Source organism: Palaemon carinicauda, chromosome 12 (assembly GCF_036898095.1).
Source record: "Palaemon carinicauda isolate YSFRI2023 chromosome 12, ASM3689809v2, whole genome shotgun sequence".
Classification (NCBI taxonomy): domain Eukaryota; kingdom Metazoa; phylum Arthropoda; class Malacostraca; order Decapoda; family Palaemonidae; genus Palaemon; species Palaemon carinicauda.
Window position 1 is genome coordinate 5,461,497 of NC_090736.1, and position 22,494 is coordinate 5,483,990.

General features: G+C 44.2%; 2 protein-coding genes across 2 annotated transcripts in view; both read left to right on the top strand.

Annotated features, from left to right (window-relative positions):
• The window catches only part of LOC137651181 (autism susceptibility gene 2 protein-like), a 164,743-nt gene extending 162,021 nt beyond the window's left edge, over positions 1–2,722 (top strand). The window contains exon 15 of the mRNA XM_068384332.1: positions 969–2,722. Within this exon, the coding sequence (XP_068240433.1) occupies positions 969–2,253 (1,285 nt within the window). The 3' untranslated portion in view covers positions 2,254–2,722. The remainder of the gene's footprint in view (positions 1–968) is intronic.
• Positions 2,723–10,589: 7,867 nt separating this feature from the next.
• LOC137650467 (uncharacterized) lies at positions 10,590–11,051 on the top strand. Its single transcript, XM_068383691.1, has one exon. The coding sequence runs from the start codon at positions 10,590–10,592 to the stop codon at positions 11,049–11,051; it is 462 nt and encodes a 153-aa protein (XP_068239792.1).
• Positions 11,052–22,494: the final 11,443 nt, after the last annotated feature.

Genomic DNA, 22,494 nt, shown 5'->3' on the forward strand with positions numbered 1-22,494 from the left:
CTATACCAAAATCTTTTTAAGCTGTCATTCCTTTAATTTTTTTTATTTTAGTTTGATTTAAATGAAGTCCATATACAAATAAGTTGAATGTTATTGTAGATTGCATACATATAAGATCATTGTTATAACTAACAGTCCAAAAATTATTTTAAACCTTGAAGAGCCTTATTGGTGGACTTCAGCCAACCTTTAGTTGGATCCTTGTTTGTTGGTGTCAATTAATTTATTTATGTGAAATATGTTTAGGACGACTGATGTTTGAATGGGTTTCCTTTTTAAAAATATTGTCATTAAAAAAAATTAGCACTAAATAGTGAAATGTTGGTGACTATTGTACAGTAGTTAAATTTATATAGCATTTTAGGGATTGAAGAATTATTCTTTGGGTAAAAATTCATCAAACAGTTCATGGAATGTTGTAGGTACTCTTATAAATGTAGGAAAATAAATAATGGTTCGAAAACTAAGTGGTGGTCGATAGTCAGTTGTTATTCAGTGTAACAAGGAATTGAATGTTGGTAGTTTTTTTTTTCTCCCAGAGAAAGAATGCTAACCTGTTGTTTGTGGTATTTTTTTTTTTTTTTTTTTTTTTTGCAATTCAGTGATGTAGTTGTGATAAGGTTTTTATAAAAAATGCCTTTTAAAATGTTACTAAATCTCTTGGAGTGTTGCTGTCCTAATATCTTTAGTCATGTATACAACATTAACTATTTGCTATTAATAAAAATCAAATTATCATTGTTTTGAAGCAAGTGAGGGGTTTAATTATTGTAGAGTTTATGATTTTCACTATATTTAACCAAGGAAAGATCATTCATTTGTAGGAATTGATAACCTGAGACAGTATATTAATATTGATCTTTCTTAGTAGTTGCCATGTTAGTTTTCCAATTTTTTCACTCTTGAAGAGTTAATATTATGTTTTAGTGACTTCAAATACTAATTATGTCTGTTTTTAATGTTGACAGGCTACGGGCACCGACAGCATTTGGACCCACAGGATCTTGGCCTGTAAAACCAAGTGCAGCTCTTTATGAAAGAGAACGGCGTGAAGAAGAGAGAAACAGGGAAAGAGAAGAAAGGGAAAGGAGAGAAAGAGAGGAGAGAGAAAGAAAAGAAAGAGAAGAAAGAGAAAGGCGAGAGAGAGAAGAAAGGGAAAGGGAAAGAGAAAGAAGAATTAGAGAAGAAAGAGAGCGAGAACGTGAGCGGGAAAGGAGAGCAGAACATGAGAAGGAACGTGCAGCTCGAATGTTAGAAACTAGTCATGACCGTAGTTTACCAAGAAGAGATGGTTCACGGTCACCAATTCGCCCTGATCTAGCTGAAGTTACGTCACATCAGCCTGCTCCTCCATCCTTGACGGGTTCTTCGCAGCTGTCTTCGGGACCTTTACCTCCACCAACGAAATCAGAATCACGGCCTGATTCACGACCGGGATCAAGACCTGGATCTCGAACATTAGATCATCGTGTAAAAATGGAGTCTAAAGACGAAATCATGATTGTTGGTGGGAAAGAGGCCCCTCGCCATTTACACGGGCTTCCTCCACCAAATGTCTTGCCGCCACATTCAGTCTCGGCTGGATTGCTACCTCCCCACTCCCTTGCTTTGAACATGGCTACCACATCGGCCAACTCTGCATTGGATCGTGCCAGATTGTTAGGTTCTTCAGCTGGTTATCATGGAGCTGGTCCCCCACACATGGGGGCATGGGGTGATCCCTTCAGAGATCCATATCGTACCGCACAGGAACAAAACTTTGCTCGAGCGCAGGATATAGCTGCAAGAGAATCTTTGAGAGAGAGGATGAATCTTGCAGTCAGAGAAGAACAGATGTTACACAGCAATCCACTATCGTCTCTCATACTGAATGAACGATACAGGGAGCAACAGCAACAACAGCAGCAGCATGCAGTGGCTAGAGACTTCTATGAACGCAGTCAGCTAGCCGCAGCAGGTGTAATGCCAGCAGGTCTTTATCCATCCTCATCAGCCTTACTTCAGCACCATTCACAGCTAGCGCCCTCCTTATTGAAAGGTGGGTCTCCTTTGGGTCCAGGTCCTCCACCTGGTCCACCAGGTTTGCATCCTCCAGGTTTAGGATCTATGCATGGGCCTGTACATCCAGCTCCTCCAGGCCATCTTCAACCACCACCCCTTGGACCTGGATTACCTCCACCTCTCATCCCCTCCATGCGTGGTTCTTCCCCAGCACACCAACGGCTGCCGGATAAAAAAGATGACCCGCGCTGACTCTAGTCATGCCTGAGCCATAATTCTCTTAGATGATGTGGTTTCAGTTTGTGTGCAGCAAATATTGCTTGGAAATGGCTGTTGATTAGCCTGTGGCAATACGTGCTAGGTCCCTGTTGGTGTTTCTGCTACCAAGAAGCATCTTTTCAGGAGGGTGGTGTTGGGCAGGTGGCCCATTAGGCTACTGTACAGCCCCAAGGGTTGTATGTAGTCAACGTGTGTCTTTCATGATGATCAGGCTGTGGATTGTAACACAAGTTTTGTACCATATCTGTACAGTACGGTGACCATGTGGTCACAACCTCCATTTGTCTTTTTATTATTTAATATTTTGTAGATATTCATTGTTTTCTTAAAATATTTTGTAGAGAAAATTAAATTAATAACGACTTTTGACAAAATGATCTGATTCTGACGGACAATGACAATTTGTTAAACTGTTTATAAATACATGAGTTTGTTAACAAATCTTCATGGTTATCATTTTCCTTTTTTTGTAAGAGGAACTTAAAATAGAAATGTCAAGGTAATAGAAAAAACATATGTTTCAATTTATCTACCAACTAATGGAACAAGCTTCCACAGAATAAAATAGAGGAGTAGGAACAAAAGAATAGATTTTTGAAAAAAAAAACAAAACATAAATACATACTGTACATATAAAAAATAGCATATTGAGAATTTTTCAAGGGGGGGGGGGGCAGAATTAAAAAAAAAGAAAGGTTCCACTCGAACGAAAGCATGCATGTCTATATACAAACTAGATAACACTGCTTTAAGGGTTGGGATGGCTGTGGTACAGTAGTGTAAGACTGTGAAGTTCAAGTACATAGATTACAACTATGCTGCCTTGTGTTCCAGCAGCAAAAGTTATAAGTGAGAAAGGTCTATAACCAAAGGAATTTGAATAAATTTCATTGTACAAAACAACAGGTAGTGTAACTGTACAAAAAAGAGGGAGTGTCGTAGGTGTGTACAATACAAATAATAGTTTAAAATATAGCAACAGGTCTTTGGATCTTGGAGTTTTCTCATCATTAAAGGATTCTCATATGGTATTTATGTGGCTAGATGTAAGAGTTTTCCCATTCTTCTTGTCCTGTTTACACACCCACTGGATATAAATCTGAATAAGGAGTTCACCGAAGTTCATAACTTTCTTTTCTCTCCCATTTGTAATCCTTCTACTACTGTTCTGACTAAACTAATGGTTCCTTTACACTTTAAATCACATGATCACAGCAGCTCGGTCACTTCAATAACAATATAAAAAGTGTGGTTCCTCATTTGTAATTTGATATCATCATACTGTACTTCGGCTGTGAATGCCCACATTTTAAGGCACTACTTTTTAAAATCTTTTCGTGAGTATCCTACAGTATTTGTACTAGGGTGTCGGTAATATACACTTGTCATAGACATCCTCTTGCTTTGTGAGATCTTTTGTTTACCAGCAAATAAAAAATCTTGGTAATCTATACTCTTCACCATTGGCTAATCTTCATTTTAGACAAAGTAAGCCCTTATTCCAGTTATAGTACTATTTACCATCCTGAATATTTCCTCTGCAAGCAACTGGTAGTATAACTGTTCAGTACTCAGTAATGTATTCATCACTAAACAACTTGCGTTGCATCCTTACATCCATTTTCACACTACCCTTTCCTTTGATTCTTTGTCTTATTTCGAAAGAGCCTTTTCCATCTATTTCTTGTGCCTCTGCTTCATTAATTCCCTTCTCTCTCAAGCCCTTCCCCACAATCTCTCCATTTCCTCGGTCTTCTTCTTCTACCTTGAACTTCGATTTGCTTAGTATGCCTCCCTACATGATCCTCCTCTCTCCTCATTAGATTTCCATACCATCTCCATCTTCCTCTTGCACTTTTCTTGCTATGTCTAAAACCCGTGTCGATCCTTTTATATAGTCTCACCTAATTTTATCATCTCTTGTCACTCCAGGGATATTGCTGCTGGTTCACCTCAGGCTGTACAATGTAAGCACTACTTAAGGGCTGCAGTATCCTTTTGGGCCCTAGCTGCACTCGTTATTTACCCTTCCACAAAAACTTTATTCCCATTTCCTTTCTTCCATTTGTCTCCGTCTAAACTTTTCCCTCATATTGCAACTTAGGGGTTTTCCCATGTTGAACATGGTTGTTGAATGGCATCCCAGGCCCAAATCCAACCTAGTACAGCTACACCACCCTTCATCTTTCAACAGCTTTCTTAACTGTAACACAGTAAGAACTTATATTTGGGCTCCACATACAATGTGTAGGGCACCTTTATTCTTGGGCTCCAGGTGAATTCCAGTCCTGCTAATTCCTTGCAGTTGTTTGCTTCATTGCTGGCTGCTTCGTTGTATTTCTATTTTCAAAACAATTTTCTCAAACTTATAACAGGTAGTTTTCATTTCTTCATACTAGCAAGTCCTCCGAATAAGACACTTTTGTTATCGCACTTGATGGCCTAAATCAAAATTATTGCTTTTCTCCTATTTGTGATTCCTATATTAAAATAGGGCTTTTCTTTCTTTTAAAGACAATTTTCATTTTCCTTATCTTTTCATTTAATCATTTGGCTTTCTGTCACATTTGCCATTCCATCTTAGTTCAGTGTTTGAACACTAGTTTTTATCGTTTTAATTCACACTTAAAAGAGGCGTTCCCATTGTAATGAAGCTGACTTTGAATAATCTATGACTATGAATGAATAATTTAATAGTGGTAAATGATATAAAGTATAGCACCTAACAAAAACACTTGATGGATATGGTTGTCCCCAAACAATACCAGACAAAACTTATGGAGAGTGGAAACCAGTAGGCTAAGGCTTCCAATATAATTTTAGTAAATTAGCAAACAATGAGCGAGACTAAAAGGCCATTACTTTTTGTAACTTTGAACATAATTAAATTACCTTTCGTGGAGGGTATCCCAAAGGTTGTTAGCACTGTCAGTGCGCCTCAAATAGAGCACTAAGAATTACTGTCCTTTGCAGTGTCTTTCAGCTCCACCTGCACTTAATTTTTAGCCTTCAATTAGACCTCTATAACTGCATCCTTTTTTTTTCCCTCTTGCTGCTCAACTTTACTTTATCCTTTAGTTGCGCATGTGAGTTGATGGGCCTCCAAGGCATCTGTACAGTGATTAAATTTTAAATTCAATATCCAATTTGTGAAAAAGGAAAAGATATGAAAAGCAAATATAAATAATTTAAGTAAATATTTCACTAAAGGTAGAAAGACCATAGCAATCTGGTACCAAATAGTGACAAGGTTAAGAATAAAAATTCTTAAATAAATCAAACTTCTGGAAGATAGGTAAGTACAGTAGGATGTTTCTGGTAATAATCTGAATCTGAATCATAATTAATGTGATTGATTCTATGCAGATACAAACTTGAGTAATTTATGAGGGAGTTACTTCTAGTTTCGTTTTCTACGACCAGGCAATAAAAAAAAAATGGCTGGATTATGTCGTGCTTTGCTATTAGGCAACTGCTGTGCATGATGCCTAACCCTTGTTCAAAGTGCTTAGTCACAACACTTCTGGTCGGAAAGGAGGTTGGACGTGCCGCCTTTCTCCTTTGTGATCAGACATCCGCATCGAATGCTCAGTACCCTTATAGTACTTAGTGCTTGTGTCTCGTGTGTCTTTCACATTCATTGTCACCTGGGTGCTAACATTATTTGCGAGTTTACGAGTGTATGCCTTACAACGATTATGTCGAATTTGATGCGTCCTGTCCTGGCCAATATGGTTGCCCCTGTAGTATATTTATGAGCCAGGTAGAAGTAGATCTACACTCGGTTTGTCCTTCATGTAAGGGTAAAAGATGTTCTGTTGAATCACCAAGTTTCTTTTGTGGAATCACCATTTGAGTACTGTAGGAAGTGGTTGTCCTCCCAATGGGAGAGATGTCCTTGCCACAAGAAACGATCTGAGAGAGATCGTTCCCCTTCTTCGTCTTCTGTCAGCAATGAAAAGAAGCGCAAGATTGGTACTGCAGCGAACATTATCCCCCTTCCAGGTCCTTCGTGTCAGGTGGCCCCTGAGGCTTCAGTCATGGATGATGACGGTCATAATTTTGTTAACATTTTATCACCCAGTGTTAATAATGTTCAATATGAGCTTGAACCAGATCTTATTGCGGATCCTTTGGGTACAGCTCCTGTGCTCCCTGGGCCGGACCCTTTAGATGCATCAATCCCTGATTATTTTGTCATGTCTAGATCTCCCTCCCCCACTAGGAGTGTGTTGAGTGGAGATTTATATATGTCAGATTAGAGATTAAACATAAGTTGTTCCAACACAGAGCACTTACCTAGAACTACTTTCTTAGGAGTTACTGGTAACTCTTTCCCAACCGACCAGAATTTTGTGTAGTTTACCCCATTCCCATTTTCTATGGGTGACCTCAGGCGGAGTGATACGCGACCTGAGGCGACCCGGGGTCGGAGAGCTAGCTAGCTCAGGTCGTGCTCCTCAGTAAGTTTCTGGTCACGATGTGATTCACATCTCGCCGCGCTCTCTCTTACCCAGTGTGACCCTTTGTGCCCCCGACCCTTTGTGTACACCACGTGGTACCTGTGTCCGTATCCTTACCCCTTTCCTCTGTGTCCCTGTGTCTCTTGGTGTGTTAGTATTTCATTATGGAGCATCCACGCCGTTGCCCTGGGCCTGTGGCCGGTAAGTCTTGTGGGGCTTTCCTTTCGAAGCCCGAGGTTGACCCACACTCGCGCTGTTCGTCATGTAGGGGCAAGGTATGCTCCCCTACCGCCACGTATTCGGAGTGCAAGTCCTGGGGCGAAATCCAGTGGGTCCTTTATGGGACAAAGAAGAAGAAGTCGGCCAAGAAATCGCCCAAGAAAGCTAACTCGTCTTCTGCTTTGGTGTCTCCAGATGCCTCGTCGGAACGTGGCTCCCTTCCATCTTCCCCTACCCAGAGTAGGGGACGAGGTAAGTCCGTTGCGGGGAAGCGGCCCATTGTCCTTCCCCAGGAGTCTGAATTACCTGTGGGGGAAGCTGCTGATGTGATACAGGCATGTGTGGGGCCTGAGGGAGGTGCGGGAGTGTGTGTGGGAGACTAGGTCCTGGTCCCCGCAGGGCCCGTCTCTACTGAAGACCCTATGTGGGGGAAGTCGGGTACTACCTCCTCCCCTGCATCTTGGGTATGTGTTTCAGATACTTCGGCCGCCGGGGGGAAATGCCGAGAAAGGTCATTCGTCGAATTCGGACCCCACCGTTTGGGATCTCCCTAGAACACCCTGCAGGTCTCCCTTCAGGCTAGAAGAAGAGTTTGACCATTGGCTCGCCCGGAAGAAGGTCCCTCGGCCCCCCCCCGGCGCCCTCGGCGATGCTCCCGCCCATCTTCCTGCAGCCTGCGGCACCAGAAATTCGTCATGGAGTCCTCCCTGCGGAATTGGACGTCTCAGGTGGTTCAGCTGATTCCCTCTCCTCCTCGTCGTCTTCCTCATCCGCGGATTCATCGTCATCGGAGGACGAAACCAGGTCCTCAAGGAGGAAACGCGAGAGGTCCCGGAAAAAGAAGAAGTCCCGCTCCCGTTCAAGACAGAATAAGGAGGAGTCCAGACCATCTAAGAAGAAGGCTAAGAGGAGTAAGTCGAGGGATTGGGTGACCATCACGGTGCCCTGGAGCGAGCTATTTAAGGTCACCACAGCCGCGGCCGCTTCCGGGTGGCTCCCTAGAGCCTCGTCCTCACCGTCTCGCCCCGCCTTCTCCTCCTACGGTCCAGAACCCCACCAAGGGAGATCTATCCAAGCTCCCCGTGATGCGCCTAAGTTGACGAAGGCCTCCGCTGCATCTACTCTGCGGAGGGAGGCGCTCCATCATGTGGAAGGCGTAGCGCCAGCCACGGGCTCCTTGGCTGACTTCATTAAGCTCCAAGGGCGCCCTACGGCCAGGGATATCCCCACAGATGCGAGAAACCCCGCAGGGCAAGGTAATACCATGACGGATACCTTCACCTCTGCGGGTCCGCCCGTGACACGGGCAGGCCCGTCCAACGTTAACCCCCCCACCGTCACCGATGATACTCGTGCGGAGGGACTGGTGACAGAGGCCCTGGTTGAGGGAGGAGAGTGCTCATCCGATGATATCTCCTCCTATTGAAAGGTGTTGGCCCTCATAAGACGGCACCATCGGCTGGATGAGCCCATGCCCACCATAGAACAGACCTGGCTCTCCAGACTTAGCAGGCTGGTGGAGAATCCAATACAACAAAAGCCCTCCTTAGCTCTACCCTTAGCTCCTGACGTAAAGCTGGGTATGGAGCATATAGACAAATTCTTGGACGGCCTGGCAGACGCCCCTAGGAGTCAAAGTGCCTCGAAGCTGCTCCCAGGACTAAGGGCGCAGAAGAGATTTTACGTGCCTGAAAGTCGTCGGGGAGGACCCCGCGCAACGGAGACAGCCATCACCACATTGAACCAGGGTGCCGCTGAAGACAGAGCATCTACGGCCCCGGTGTGTTTTTCCCCCTCAGAGACCTCCATGATGTTGGACATGGCCCAGGACTTGGTTTACGTGTCCTCCTGGTTAGACAGGTGGGCCTGCACGTTGGTAGGCTTTCAGTCTTCTCATGATCTGCCCCTACCAGAGAACCAAGCCTTATTGAGAGAGCTGATTAGCTCAGGGGGCAAAGCCCTAAAATTCTTATGTTACCAATCTCTCTCCCAGGCTACCAATTGGGTCCTGAGGAAGAGAGATACAATTCTCAGCAAATTGGTGAGGAAACTCCCTGACCGGGAAGCGAGAAGGTTGAGAAATTCCTCGGTCTGGGACGAGGCAATCTTTCCCCTTAAGATAGTGGAAGAGACGATGGAAAGGGTGAGGAAGATGAAGGACATGGGAGACCATAGGCCTCCCCCAATGAGACGCCCACAACACAGGAGACCCTCCATGGACGCCCCTCACCCTTCCCGTTCATCCCTGGCCCAACCTGGAAGAGAGACTTCTTCGGATCCTTGGCTGCAAGCAACTCAGCCCCCCCGTAGAGGTACCACAGCACCTCAGTCAAACTTTAGACCGTCCTTCGGAAACTCAAGAAGAGGTCGGTCTGGCCGCCCCTCCAGAAGGAGATAGGAGGCGAGGCCCCTACTCCTACAGGAGCCTCAAGTAGGGGGATGCTTCAAACACTCTTGGCAAGCATGGCGGGATTACGGTGAGGATCCCTGGACGGTGACAATCCTGAGGGAAAGTTACAGACTACCCTTCTTAGCAGAACCTCCCCCTCTCGTTCCAGCTCTTTAGGCCGAGTGGTTGATACCCAAGGACCCCTTGAAACGGGCGGCATTGCAGGAACAAGTGTCGTCCATGATCTCCAAGGGAGCGTTGGAACTAGTCAAAGATCCTGGCCCGGGGTTCTACAGCAGGCTCTTCCTGGTGGAGAAGGCTACAGGGGGGTGGAGGCCAGTAATAGACCTGTCGGCCCTCAACAAGTTTGTGGCGAAAACTGACTTCAAGATGGACACCGCAAAGACAGTGTTGGCCGCCTTGAGGGAAGGGGACTTCATGATATCCCTGGATCTCAAGGACGCCTACTTCCAAATCCCCATTCACCCCTTCAGTAGGAAGTTTCTAAGGATAAAGTGGGATACCCGAGTGCTACAATTCAAGACCCTTTGCTTCGGACTGACGACGGCTCCTCAGGTGTTTACAAGAGTCTTCACGACGGTCTCCGTATGGGCACACGAGCAGGGCATCCGTCTGATCCGATACCTAGACGATTGGTTGCTTCTTTCAGCCTCAAAGGAAGAATTGACGGAGCAGGGCGCGAAGTTGCTTCGTCTCTGCGAGGAGTTGGGCATCACAGTCAACTTAGAGAAGTCCCAACTGAGTCCCTCCACCAGGATGACCTACTTGGGGATGGTCCTGGACACCCAACTAGTGAGAGCCTTCCCCTCGTTGGAGAGATTGGAGAACCTGGAGAGAGTTCTGCAACCCTTCCTGTTGGACCAACCCAGGAGGGCCAAGGATTGGCAGAGGCTGCTGGGCCACCTAGTGTCCTTAGAAAAGTTAGTGCCACAAGGGAGATTCAAACTCTGAGCTGTACAGTGGAACCTGAAGGAACACTGGACCCAAGGGAGAAATCCCCACAAGGTGGTTCCGGTCTCCCCAGAAGCGAAGGTAGTCTTGCAGTGGTGGCACGACAGGATGAACACCGAGAAGGGGATGCCCTTCGCACCTAACCCTCCGGAAGTCCTATTGTTTACGGATGCGTCGAAGGAAGGTTGGGGGCTCACCTACTCGACAAATCGACAAAGGAAAAATGGTCGAGCGAAGAAGCAAAGCACCACATAAACGTTCTAGAGATGATGGTGGTGCTGAGGGCGAGTCAAGAATTCATTCATCTCCTCCAGGGGAACACAGTGGCGTTGATGTGCGACAACGCCACAGTAGTAGCCTACGTAAAGAAGAAAGGGGGTCTAAAGTCGAAAGAACTATGCGCATTATCGACAGAACTTCTAGAATGGGCTGCAGAAGAAGGGATCAAGTTCACAGCAAGGTTCATCCTGGGAAAGAAGAACGTCCTGGCAGACGGCCTCAGCAGAGTAGGCCAGGTAATAGGGTCAGAGTGGACTCTATACCCAAGGATAGCTCAGTCAGTCATACTGAAGTGGGGTTCCCCAGTAGTAGACCTTTTCGCCACACGTCTGAACGCCCAGCTCCCCGTGTTCTGTTCTCCAGTCCCAGATCCGTCAGCAGCGTTCGAGGACGCCTTCCAACACCCTTGGGACGGCCTCAATGTGTATACCTTCCCCCCTTCGGGATGATACGGCAAGTCCTCAACAGAGTAAGAACAACAACCAACCTTCAGATGACTTTGGTCGCGCCTTGGTGGCCGGAGAGGGAGTGGTTCGCAGACCTAAAAGAACTGGCCCTTCTTCCTCCTTGGCCGCTCCCGGACAGGCCAGACCTTCTACGTCAGCCCCACTTCCAAAGGTTTCACGAAAACCCTCGGTCCCTTTGCCTTCACGCGTGGAGGTTATCGAGCAGCTTCTGAAGAAAGATGGATACTCATCGAGGACCGCGGCGAGGATGTCGGGTTACTTAAGGCGTTCCTCTATCGCAGTCTACCAAGCGAAATGGGCAGTCTTCTCGAAATGGTGCGCTTCCCGGAATATCAAACCCTTGGGGGCCTCGATCCACGACGTAGCAGACTTCCTGGTGTATCTCAGAGACGATATGGGCTCTTCCATTCCAGCAATAAAAGGAGTACGGGCAGCATTAGGTCAAGTCTTCCTCCTTAAGGGCATTGATTTGGGAGCCTCCCGTCACATCTCGATGCTCATCAGGAGCTTTGAGCAGTCATGCCCCCCACAAGAAGTGAGGGTACCGCAGTGGGACCTAGCCATAGTACTCAAAGCCCTGTCAGAACCGCCCTTCGAGCCCCTCAAGGACATCCTGGATAAGGAGCTCACCCTCAAAACGGTCTTCCTCTTAGCCCTGGCTTCGGCAAAGAGGGTTCGTGAGTTACACGGATTATCGTACGAGGTCTCACACTCAAAAGGGTGGCGTGAGGCTTCGTTTAAGTTCGTCCCTAACTTTGTGGCCAAAACACAGAATCCGGCTTGTTGGGACCCTCGGTTCGAGGGCTTTTCGGTCCCAGCGATCCCTCGGTCAGACAATCCTAAAGACTTACTCTTATGCCCGGTCAGAGCAGTAAGAAAATACCTTGAAAGGACATCCAGACTCCGACCTGAGATCAAGAGTTTATTCGTCTCGACCGGTCGGGTGAAAAAACCAGTCTCCAAGAACTCAATCTCCTGGTTGCGACAGGTGATCAAGAGAGCTTACGATACTTCGGGAACCCCTCTCCCAGGCAGGCCAAGGCCTCATGATATTAGAGGTCTAGGCACCTCCCTAGCGTTTGAGAAGAACATGGCCGTGGGCCAAATCCTGAAAGCGGGTACCTGGTCCAGACAGTCCACTTTCACGGAGCATTACCTGAAGGACTGTTCTAGGAAATCCTTGGATGGGTTTGCCCTTGGCCCAGTCATATCGGCCCTGCAAAAGATTTAAGGTCATGGCCCCAGGGAAACCGGGGGCGGTAAGCCAAGAGACACACGTTCATCCCATACCTTTCCCCTTATCATCCTTCCCCTGGCCCTTAATCCGCTGCGTGAGCGTGACTCAAGAGGCCCTGGCGGCCAGGATATACATCTTCAGCAAGAAATACGTCTCAGAAGTATTGGTACAGAGGTAAGCCACTTAAACACTTAAGTTTTTTGGGTAGTTTCCCCTATTTTCATTCAGTTTTCTAGTAGGGGTCATTGGAACCTAGTTCCCCTATCTAGGTTCCTTTTTGTCCACTCGTGCTTCCAACCTTCGGACCCTAGTCCCTGCAGGACACTCCCACCTCCTAAAGTTTAAGTCTCCTAAGAAAGTAGTTCTAGGTAAGTACTCTGTGTTGGAACAAATCACAAATTTTTAAGTAATTTGTATTTTTCCTAACATACTTACCTAGAACTACTTTCGGGTTATGGCCCGCCCATCCTTCCTCAAGGGTCCTGCAGGATTGAGGAGAACCCTTTTTTCGACGAAACTTACTGAGGAGCACGACCTGAGCTAGCACGCTCTCCGACCCCGGGTCGCCTCAGGGCGCGTATCACTCCGCCTGAGGTCACCCACAGAAAATGGGAATGGGGTAAACTACACAAAATTCTGGTCGGTTGGGAAAGAGTCACCAGTAACTCCTAAGAAAGTAGTTCTAGGTAAGTATGTTAGGAAAAATACAAATTACTTAAAAATTTGTGATATGTTTCCCCCTTTACAGGTATCTCCTATCAACAGTGAAATTATCTCCATGTTCCTGTTGGAACCCTAGAAGTAGAGCCTGTTATTTCCCTCATACTGGGGCAGCCTTACTGAAAGACCCTTATTACCAGTCTCTAGCTCAAAATAACAAGCAAGGCCTGCCTTGTACACCTGAAGGATCCTTGGCAGAGATCTCCTCAGATGAGTTACCGGGACGAGTTGGTAGACTTGTCTTTTATTTATTATGAGGGTGATCGGACCGATTAGGCTGTCCTCCTACAAGACTTGGCAATGCCTAAATGCCCTAAACAGGTCTCGCCTTCTAAGCCTAATAATGCTGTGAAGTGGAGTATAACAAATCCTGTTGTATCCTGAACTTCAGCTATTTATAATGCCCCTAGGCCAAACATTCAAAATAACAAGAATGAAAGTACTGCTGTATCTAAACATGATGACGTAACTAAACGTGCCACAATTTTGATGCCCAAGAGTATTTCTACGATTCATAATACTACAGTTAATGTTGCTATATGCCTTTTGTATTCCAGATGGCATGGTAGATCATCTCCAGATTACTTTAAGGTTTCCCCAGAGTTTTCTAAACTTCCAGCTAGGAATCAATATAAAACCTTACCTTACACTAATAAAAAAACCTATGTCTTACGCTGATGACAAACCTACTTATCGTCAGGACAGACCGCCCACTAGCGCTTGGCCTGATGTTCATGATTTTAATACACGTTCAACGGAAAGTCATTCTACTTTATATAATTATTTACAGGTACTACAGTGTGAATAAGGGGTGCAGAAAGTTTCCCTCCTTCCCAAAAGTCACTTCCCCGTCTGACAAAGATGAAGGAAATAGCTGCAGACGAAGTAGACGAGGTCCTTGTCGTAGGCATTCTAGATGACAGAGTTTTGAGAGCTTTCTCTCGCCTCGTAAATAGAGCTCTTAGAGACTTTCATTCTTCCGCCTCACGCTCAGTTGCTAGAGGCAAGTGTTCTTACAACGTCAGAGAGCTGGACTCCCGCTCCTTCACCTCCTCCTTTTTCCGTCATAATAGAAAATAGAAATGACTCGAAGGAAAGGAAAGACGTCTGAGGAAGAATTAAGAACTCTACAGCTGTTAAAACGGAACAACCAAATCATGACATTATAACTATCGATGACACTTCAGAGAGCTTTATTGCGCATGCGAGTACTAGCTCTGCTGATGCAACCCTCCTTGAGTCCCCAGCGTCTAGCTCTGAAGCCTCATACTTTCTCAAGATTATGAGTCTCATCTGTCCTTTGAGGGGATTGTTTGAGCCAACCGTAGTGCAGACCACTAACAGACAGTGTGCTATAGACTCAATTTTTCCCGTCTCAGAGCTTGAGTCTTAAATTTGATGTGGTGCTTTCAAATCAGACATACAGTACTCTAGATTTTCTGAATAAAGTCTCTGCGTCAGAAAACTCGCTGAAAGCCAGTAGATCTCAGAAGCTCCCACTGTTACCTCTGTCACGCCAGACTTTTTACGTTCACTCTAACACCTTTCAGAGTCCAATTCCCATTGAAGCTGATGTTGCTAATCTCTCCCCTAATATGTCATGACCCAAGCTAGCTAACATAGAAGTTGCATTTATGTCAGCTATCCAAACCTGCTCGTGGATGGACCACTGGTCTAGAACGTCTTCCTTTGAGGAAATTGCGTCCTTAAGAGGCGCAGCGCTGTCTTAGCCAGATGTTCTAGACAGCTGTCCCTTAGAGAAGTTTAGCCCTAAGGAATTCTGTATGAGTCATTTCCCCCTCCCTTTTCCCATCCTCCGATGTAGCGAAGGCAATTAAAAAGGTAGCGTGGTTAGGGCAAAGCCCTATGTTAAATAGAGCAGTGGCACCGAGGTTGCCCACTCAGAAACAACCTAGGACCTTGCATTTTAAGTCAATTCCCTAACAGAGACGACTTCTCCCTCCAACAGATTGAAAACAACCAGGGAGGCAGAACACTAAACCCACCTTTCGTCGGAGAGGACATTCCTCTGGACGAAAAGGACAAGGACATAGAAGGTCACGCTAGGGAGGGCATGTCCCCCAACTTACCACCAGTGGGGGAATGCCTACTAAGCTCTTGCCAAAGGTGTCAGGACTTAGGGGCTGACACTTGCACGGTAAAAGTCTTCCATTCAAAGTATCGGATTCCCTTCATAAACTGTCTGCCTCCTCTAACCAGGACTTTGACCATCCAACAATACCATTTGAAAGGATCAATAAAAGGCCTACTGCACAATAGAAGTCCTTCGTTCAGGGTATGGGATTCCATTCATAAACTGTCTGCCTCCTCTAACCAGGAATTTGACCATCCAACAATACTATTTCAAAGGATCAATAAAAGATCTACTCCTGTTAGAGGAAGTCTCCAAATTGGAGACCCATCATAGACCTATCCCTCTTGAACTTCTCTTTACTACAGACGAGGTTCAAAATGGAGACCCGAACCTTCTATTCCAGGTCACCAGGAAGAACGATTACCTTCTGACCAAAGACCTGAAAGACGTCCATTTTCAGGTCCCCATCCATCCTACCTCAGGGAAGTACCTAAGCTTTCCCTTTCGAGACACAATTTTTCAGTTCAGGGTGCTGTGCAGCTCCAGCCTATCAACAGCCCCTCAAGTCTTCACCAAGGTCTTTTCCCTTTTCTCAGCCTGGGCTCATGCCATAGGCATCAGGCTCCCGAGATAGCCCAGCAGACCATCAGGTATCTTGGCATGGACATAGACTTAGTTCAAACCAAAGCCTTTCCTTCAACCTACAGAATCTTGGGATTTAGAGTATTGACAACAACCTTTCTGAAAGGTAATCCTCTTCATGCCCTCTTGGTAGAAGCTACTAGGCCATCTCTACTTACTGGAGAAACTTGTCCCTCTAAGGAGGTTGCATCTGCGCTCGGTGCAGTGGGTTCTAAAGAACCAATGGTTCCAAGCTTCAGATCACCCTGCAGTCCTGCTAAAAGTACCTCAAGAGATGGTAAGAAACCACCTTCAGTGGCTGGACGAGGAGAACCTGTTAGCAGAACCCCCATTCAGGCTCCTGCACCACAGTTCCTACTGTTCACAGATGCATGTCATCAGGGGTCAGGTGGTCACTTAGGGAAAGAGCAAATCTCGGGCCTATGGTCAGAAGAGGGCAAGACCTTTCACATAAACTTCCTGGAAATGAAAGCAGCAAAAGTAGCATTACTCCACTTCTCAAAGACGTTGAAAGATCACTCCATGGTGTTGATGAGCGACAACTCCATGGTGGTGACTTACATCTCCAAACAAAGAGGTGCAGCCTTTCTCCTGCTATGCAATCTAACAGAAAAGATAATGAAGTGAACACAGTCCCAGGCGATATCTCCCTCGGTGAGGTTTATCCCCAGGAAGAACGTCATTGCAGACCATATGAGCCATCGTGGTACAATAGCTGGTTCAGAATGGTCTTTGCTTCCTCTAGTGGCGAAGAGACGTGATTTTATGGGGTTCCCCGTCTCTGGACATGTTCACCACCCAACTGAATAACAAACCCAACTAAATAACAAACTCCAGACCAAGCTGCAGTGATAGAAGATGTATTTCAACACCCATGACACAGGCTAGACTTTTATGCCTTCCCACCGTTCTGTCTGATTCGTTGGACATTGAACAGAGTACGAACATTCAAGGGAATCAGAGTTATACTAGTGGCTCCAAAGTGGTCTCATATAAGTACCCAGAGAACTTCCAGAATGACAAAAACAACTACGCCAACCTCACATAAGAAAATTCTGCGACACAGTGCATTGCCTGTCCCTTCACGGCTGGAGACTATCCAGCGTCTCCTCCGAAAGAAAGACTTTTTAAGACCAACTGCTTAGCAGCTTTACGGATATCTCCGAGTCTTCCGCAGCAGTTTACCAGGCAAAGTGGAAATTCTTCTGTGATTGATGTCGTAAGGGAAACATTGCTCCACTCAAAGCTACTGCTCCCCTGATAGCAGATTTTTGGTGTTCCTAAGGAACAAAAAGGCACTCTGTCACTGCAGTGAAAGACTACCGCTCGGCCTTAAGCCAAGTATTCAAACTCAAAGGACTGGATCTCTCCTACTCTTGGGAACTCTCCACTCTGAATAGGAGTTCCAAGCAGTCTTGCCCCCTCGAGAATTCAAACTCCCTTCCTGGAATGTAACTAAGGTCCTATGAGCCTTGAAAAAAGCCCCATATGAACCTATGCATAAAGCCTCAGAGACCTTACCTTCAGGGCCGTCTTCCTCCTTGCCTTCGCTTCAGCCAAAAGATTAAGCGAATCACACGGTATATCTCATTTCACATTCCATAGGGTGGAGAGAACTATCTTTGTCCTTTGTTTCAGAATTTGTGGCCAAAATCCAACATCCAAAATCCGGTTGATACAATCTCAGATTTGACTCTTTCACGATCTTGTTTCTCAAAGAGGTAACCGATGACGTGAATAACATGTTACTATGTCCCATAAGAGCAGTGCGTAAATATTTTAAGAGAACGCAGTACCTTAGGCCTAAAATCTATAATTTGTTTGTGAGTACTGGCCACTCCAAAAAGAAAGTTTCCAGAAACACTACTTTTTGGTTGAGAGAAACTATCATGAGCCTATAAATCCTCAGGGGAAGTGTCTCTCAGGCTCATGATGTATGTGAGCTTGCCGCAATCTTAGCATTCTGCAAAACCCACTCTGTAGCACAGGTTCTAAAAGCTGGAGTTTGGAAGAGGCAAACTACTTTAACAAACCATTACCTTAGAGATTGCACACACAGGTCTTTAGACACCTTTCCTATAAACTCTTATTGTTGCTGCACAAACAAATAATCTAACTATAAGCTCTTATGGGACATGTAACTCCTCTTATCTCAGGCATCTGTTGTTCTCTGCATTAAACAGGTATGTAATGAGCACTAAGGCAGATGGAGATCGTGACTGGACTTGAAGCCTTCACTTGGAATCCACCTTAATGCAAGTAAAAATGGCTTGAAGTTGAGTACTGCTTGATATATGGAAAATTTTGATACTATGCAACACTTGATGTTCACATCAATTCACGCTGGAAAAGTATGTAATTCTCTAGAATTGAACGTAAGGCCCTGCCTCTTTATGAGCCAGCTGCACTGCACACAAATTATTCACTCTGATCTCTTGCTATTACTAATAGTAATTGTATCTTGAGAAAGAGGGGCTGACCTCTTACCTCCACCAAGACTTCCTTCCACCCAAGGAAGACTCCCATATAAATGACTCAGGAGTTTATATCAGCAAAGGAATAAACTACAAATTTTATATAATTTGTATTTTTCCTAGCTATACAAACCTGAGTTATTTACCAGAGGTTCCGCATTCGAGGGACAGCCCCTGGCGACTCTTTCCCTGAGGATGTATAGGCTCTCCTGATAGTTTCTCTTAATCAAAGAAAGAAATGGTTACTGAATACTTTCTTGCGGAGAGGCCAGAACTCGTGAACAAAAAGGGAGTAATATGTCCCAGATAATTGCTCTATCAGAAACTCACACTGCTATACAGGACAAAGTAAAAAGTTGTTTGTGTCATCAGGAACCTCTTTGAGAGACAAGACCGTGAAAGAGTTAAACCTGAGACCCTTTCCAACCGGAGTCTAGATTGTTCACTAAATCAAAAACGAGTAGAAGTGGCAGGTCCAATGATGCTATGTGATTGAGAGGGGAGTTTTCATGTTAAGTCTTGATCAACAGGGTGATCAGACTAAAAGCAGGTAGCAGTCCCCTTAACCTTCTGCTACTTGTTCGATAAGGAGCTTGAGGTATTATACCAGCTGTTGCGCAGCCACCACAGGGCCGATAGAGAATGTATTGAGCCTCCTATGGGTCACGTCTTGCAGGTAGTAGGCTTTGAATGTATTTTGACGTTTCCACACCCCAGCCTGTAGGACCTGCTTCACTGAGAAGTTTCTTTTGAAGGCCAGGGACGTAGCTACGCTCCTGAAGCTGTGGGCTCTGGGGTGACACGAAAGAGGATGGTCTGGATTCAGGGCATGGTATATGACCATGCGAATCCAAGCAGAGATGGTACTGTATAGCGGAACAATGCATGCACACACCCCGTCCACTGACACCATTAACAACATAAAACATGCATGAAACAATCTCACCAACCATTCCAGTAGAGTCACACCCCCTTCATTTAATATCTCAGCTCTCACACCATCCATACGAGGTGCTTTTCCTGCTCTCTTTTCATCTAGTGTTTTCTTTGTAATCTCTCTCTCCTTCTCATCTCCCATCACTGGCACCTCAACACTTGCAATAACAATCATATTCCTATCATCCTCAAAATTCAGCAACTTTTGAAAATATTCAGCCCACCATTTCTCGCCTCATCTCTCATCAACCTTCCATTTTCATCTTTCACTGACTCTTCACTCCTCGATCCACCCTTCCTCACTCTCTTCACTTCTTTCCAAAACTTCTCATTACTCTCTTCATACGAACGACCCAATCCCTGGCCCCACCTCCAGTCAGCCGCCCTCCTTGCCTCACCTACCTTAACATTTCACAATGATAAAACTAATGTAAATATCAAAGTAGAACAAATAATGTAGACTATGCCAATCTACTTCATAAAAAAGTATTTGCACCAACTTTGAACTACTGAAATTCAACCGATTCAACTACTTTATGTGAGAACAACCATTTCAAAATTTGGTCACAGCAAGATTAAAACTTACAAGAGATTTTAAGGGGTTGACAGAAGCCAAGAACAGGACCAGTACTAGGAATAGAAAGTGACAATTACATTAAAAATGTTACCTTTAAACAAGTTAAGGGTATCACAATAATTCAGCTGAATATGACTGATACTATTCCGTTGTTAAGGTCACCTTGGGTATAAGCCCTATATGGGGAGGGGGGTGCACCATTAGTAAATCTGCATTCTGTTTTAAGCTTTCAAATTTACCTCCGTTTCAAGCTTTCTTCTCTCATGCTGTCCAACCTCTCTTAACATTTAATTCACGGTGCACCTGTTGGAGTTCCCCCCCCCCCCCAACCCCCTTCCACGTGAGCAGTGAGCACTGAATGATCTCCCGAACCCTAGCACAGGGTCATACGACTTACTGAATTTATCAATCTTGAAGCTGAACAGTCTGGTTGAACTCTGTATGCATTGTAACTGTTCATCCCCCTGCAATATTTGACGAAATATTCCAACACAAGGACGAAATGAAGTATTATCCATGAGAGGCCAATTGATAAAATGTAAATATTGAGTGATGGCTTATGGTTGCGTTCTCAACCACATTTGTCGCTCTTTCTCTGGCATTTCGATAATTCTAATGGTATCGTTAATAAAGGTAGTAATTAAATTTAAATTAGCATACTAATTTTTCATTAAAATCCAGAATGACTGAAATTATCATCACTCTAGATTGGAGTTTTGTTTGTAATATATAGTATAAACATGTTAAAAAAAACAATCAGAAAACGTCATATTATTTTGAATTTAGCAATTATTAGATACATTCATTATTTTGAATTTAGCAATTATTAGATACATTCATCAGAATGCAACAAAATGTTCATTTACATAGAAATAAAATCAAAGTTAATATTCTAAATTAAGTTATTTATAAAAAATAAACTGCACCATGGTGTTCCACTGTCTTGGGGGAGAGTTTTCTTGCTCGTGGGTACACTCGAACACACTATTCTATCTTATTTTTCTTCTTGTATTATAGATTTTATAGTTATATCTGAAATATTTGTTTTTATTTGAATTGTTCATTGCGTTTCTTGTTGTTTACATATATTTCATTATTTCCTTTTCTCACTAAGCTACTTTCCCCGTTTGAGGCCTTTGGGCTTATAACTGCTGCAGCCTGCTTTTCCAACTAGGATTGTAGCTTAGTAAAGAATAATAATGACACCCAAAATTCCCAAATCTAGGGATAAATCTCCATATCTGGCAACACTGCCCCTAAGAGACAACTCAAGATAATGCTTAATTAAAATGTGAAAATAGGGCAATGGTCATAATAGAGGATTTTATTGCAGGGATTTATATAGATGGGAAAATAATTGAGATTTTCAAGTAGTGATCCGCAATTACTTATATACGTTAAAAGTAGAATGATAAATTACGTTTAATGTAAATAAAATAGGATTTTAAACTTTTAATAAAAATACTCACGAGTTCATATATTTCTCATTTGAAAAACATATTTAGATAATTAGCAAAAATTGCAATTGTAAATACTGTATATGAAGAATAAAAAAAAATATTCATGTAAATATACGATGGTGTATATATGTTATACATTATAAGATTGTAAATGTGCATTTCATAAAAAGAAAAAAAAAACAATTAAACATATTACTGTCAAAGACTATATACTTTGGTTACTGTCAACTGGGAAATTAGTTTACACACAGATAACACCTCTTTGGACCCGTATCGAAGACGAAGTCGTATTTTTTGTCAGTTGAAAAAAAAGTGTTGTGAAATATTAATGCCATTATTACAGAGATAAGTGATTTTGCTCAAAGTACTCAAATTATCAATTCGCTCAAATTATCAATACTTTAACATTTATATAAAAAACGAGTGTTAGCCCGAGGAATACCAAGAACCAGGAACAACAATGGCGTAAACATTGTCTACAGGTAAAATAATAATTCGTATTTATGTATAATTTATTTATTAAGATTATCTTAAACCGTTGATGATCATTTCAGTAGTTCAAGTTTGTATTGAAGGGCTCAATGCCTTTTTGTTAGTTACATTGCTCTTAGGTTAGGTAGGCAGTAGCCCTAGAGGTAGAATCATTTCGCGTGGATTTTTATTAGTTTTACATATTTAAAGACTTTTTTTTTTAGTAGTATGGGTAAATATATGATACTTTAAATTCTAGCCAAATACATGATCATGAGTTTTTGGACCCCTTATGTAAAGACAATTAAGGGGGACCCCAGTAGGAAACCGGGGTTTTTTTGGGTGGAGAAATGTCATAAATGAGTGATTTGCAGCAATAATAATGGTCAAAAATGCAAAATAAGCACAAGATAACCAGTTGGAGAAATATATGGTTCATGTAAATGGTTGAAAACAGGCCAAAACGTGATTATCTAACTTTAGAGATTTGTAAATGGGTACAGAACCTAATAAACCCATCTAACCTAACATAGTAGTTCCCAGGTCACAACCCTTACCCGGATGGGGGGGGGGGGGGCGGGGTGGGGCAAGCCTCCCGGATCCCCCTTCCCAGGTCACAACCCCTAGTCGGGGGAAAGCTCCCCAGATCCTCCTTCCCAGGTCACAACCGCTAGCCGGACCCCCCTTCCCAGGTCACAACCACTGGCCAGACACCCCCTTCCCAGGTCACAACACTAGCCGGACCCCACCTTCCCAGGTCACAACGCTAGCCGGACCCCCTCTTCCCAGGTCACAAACTTAAAGTGAATCACA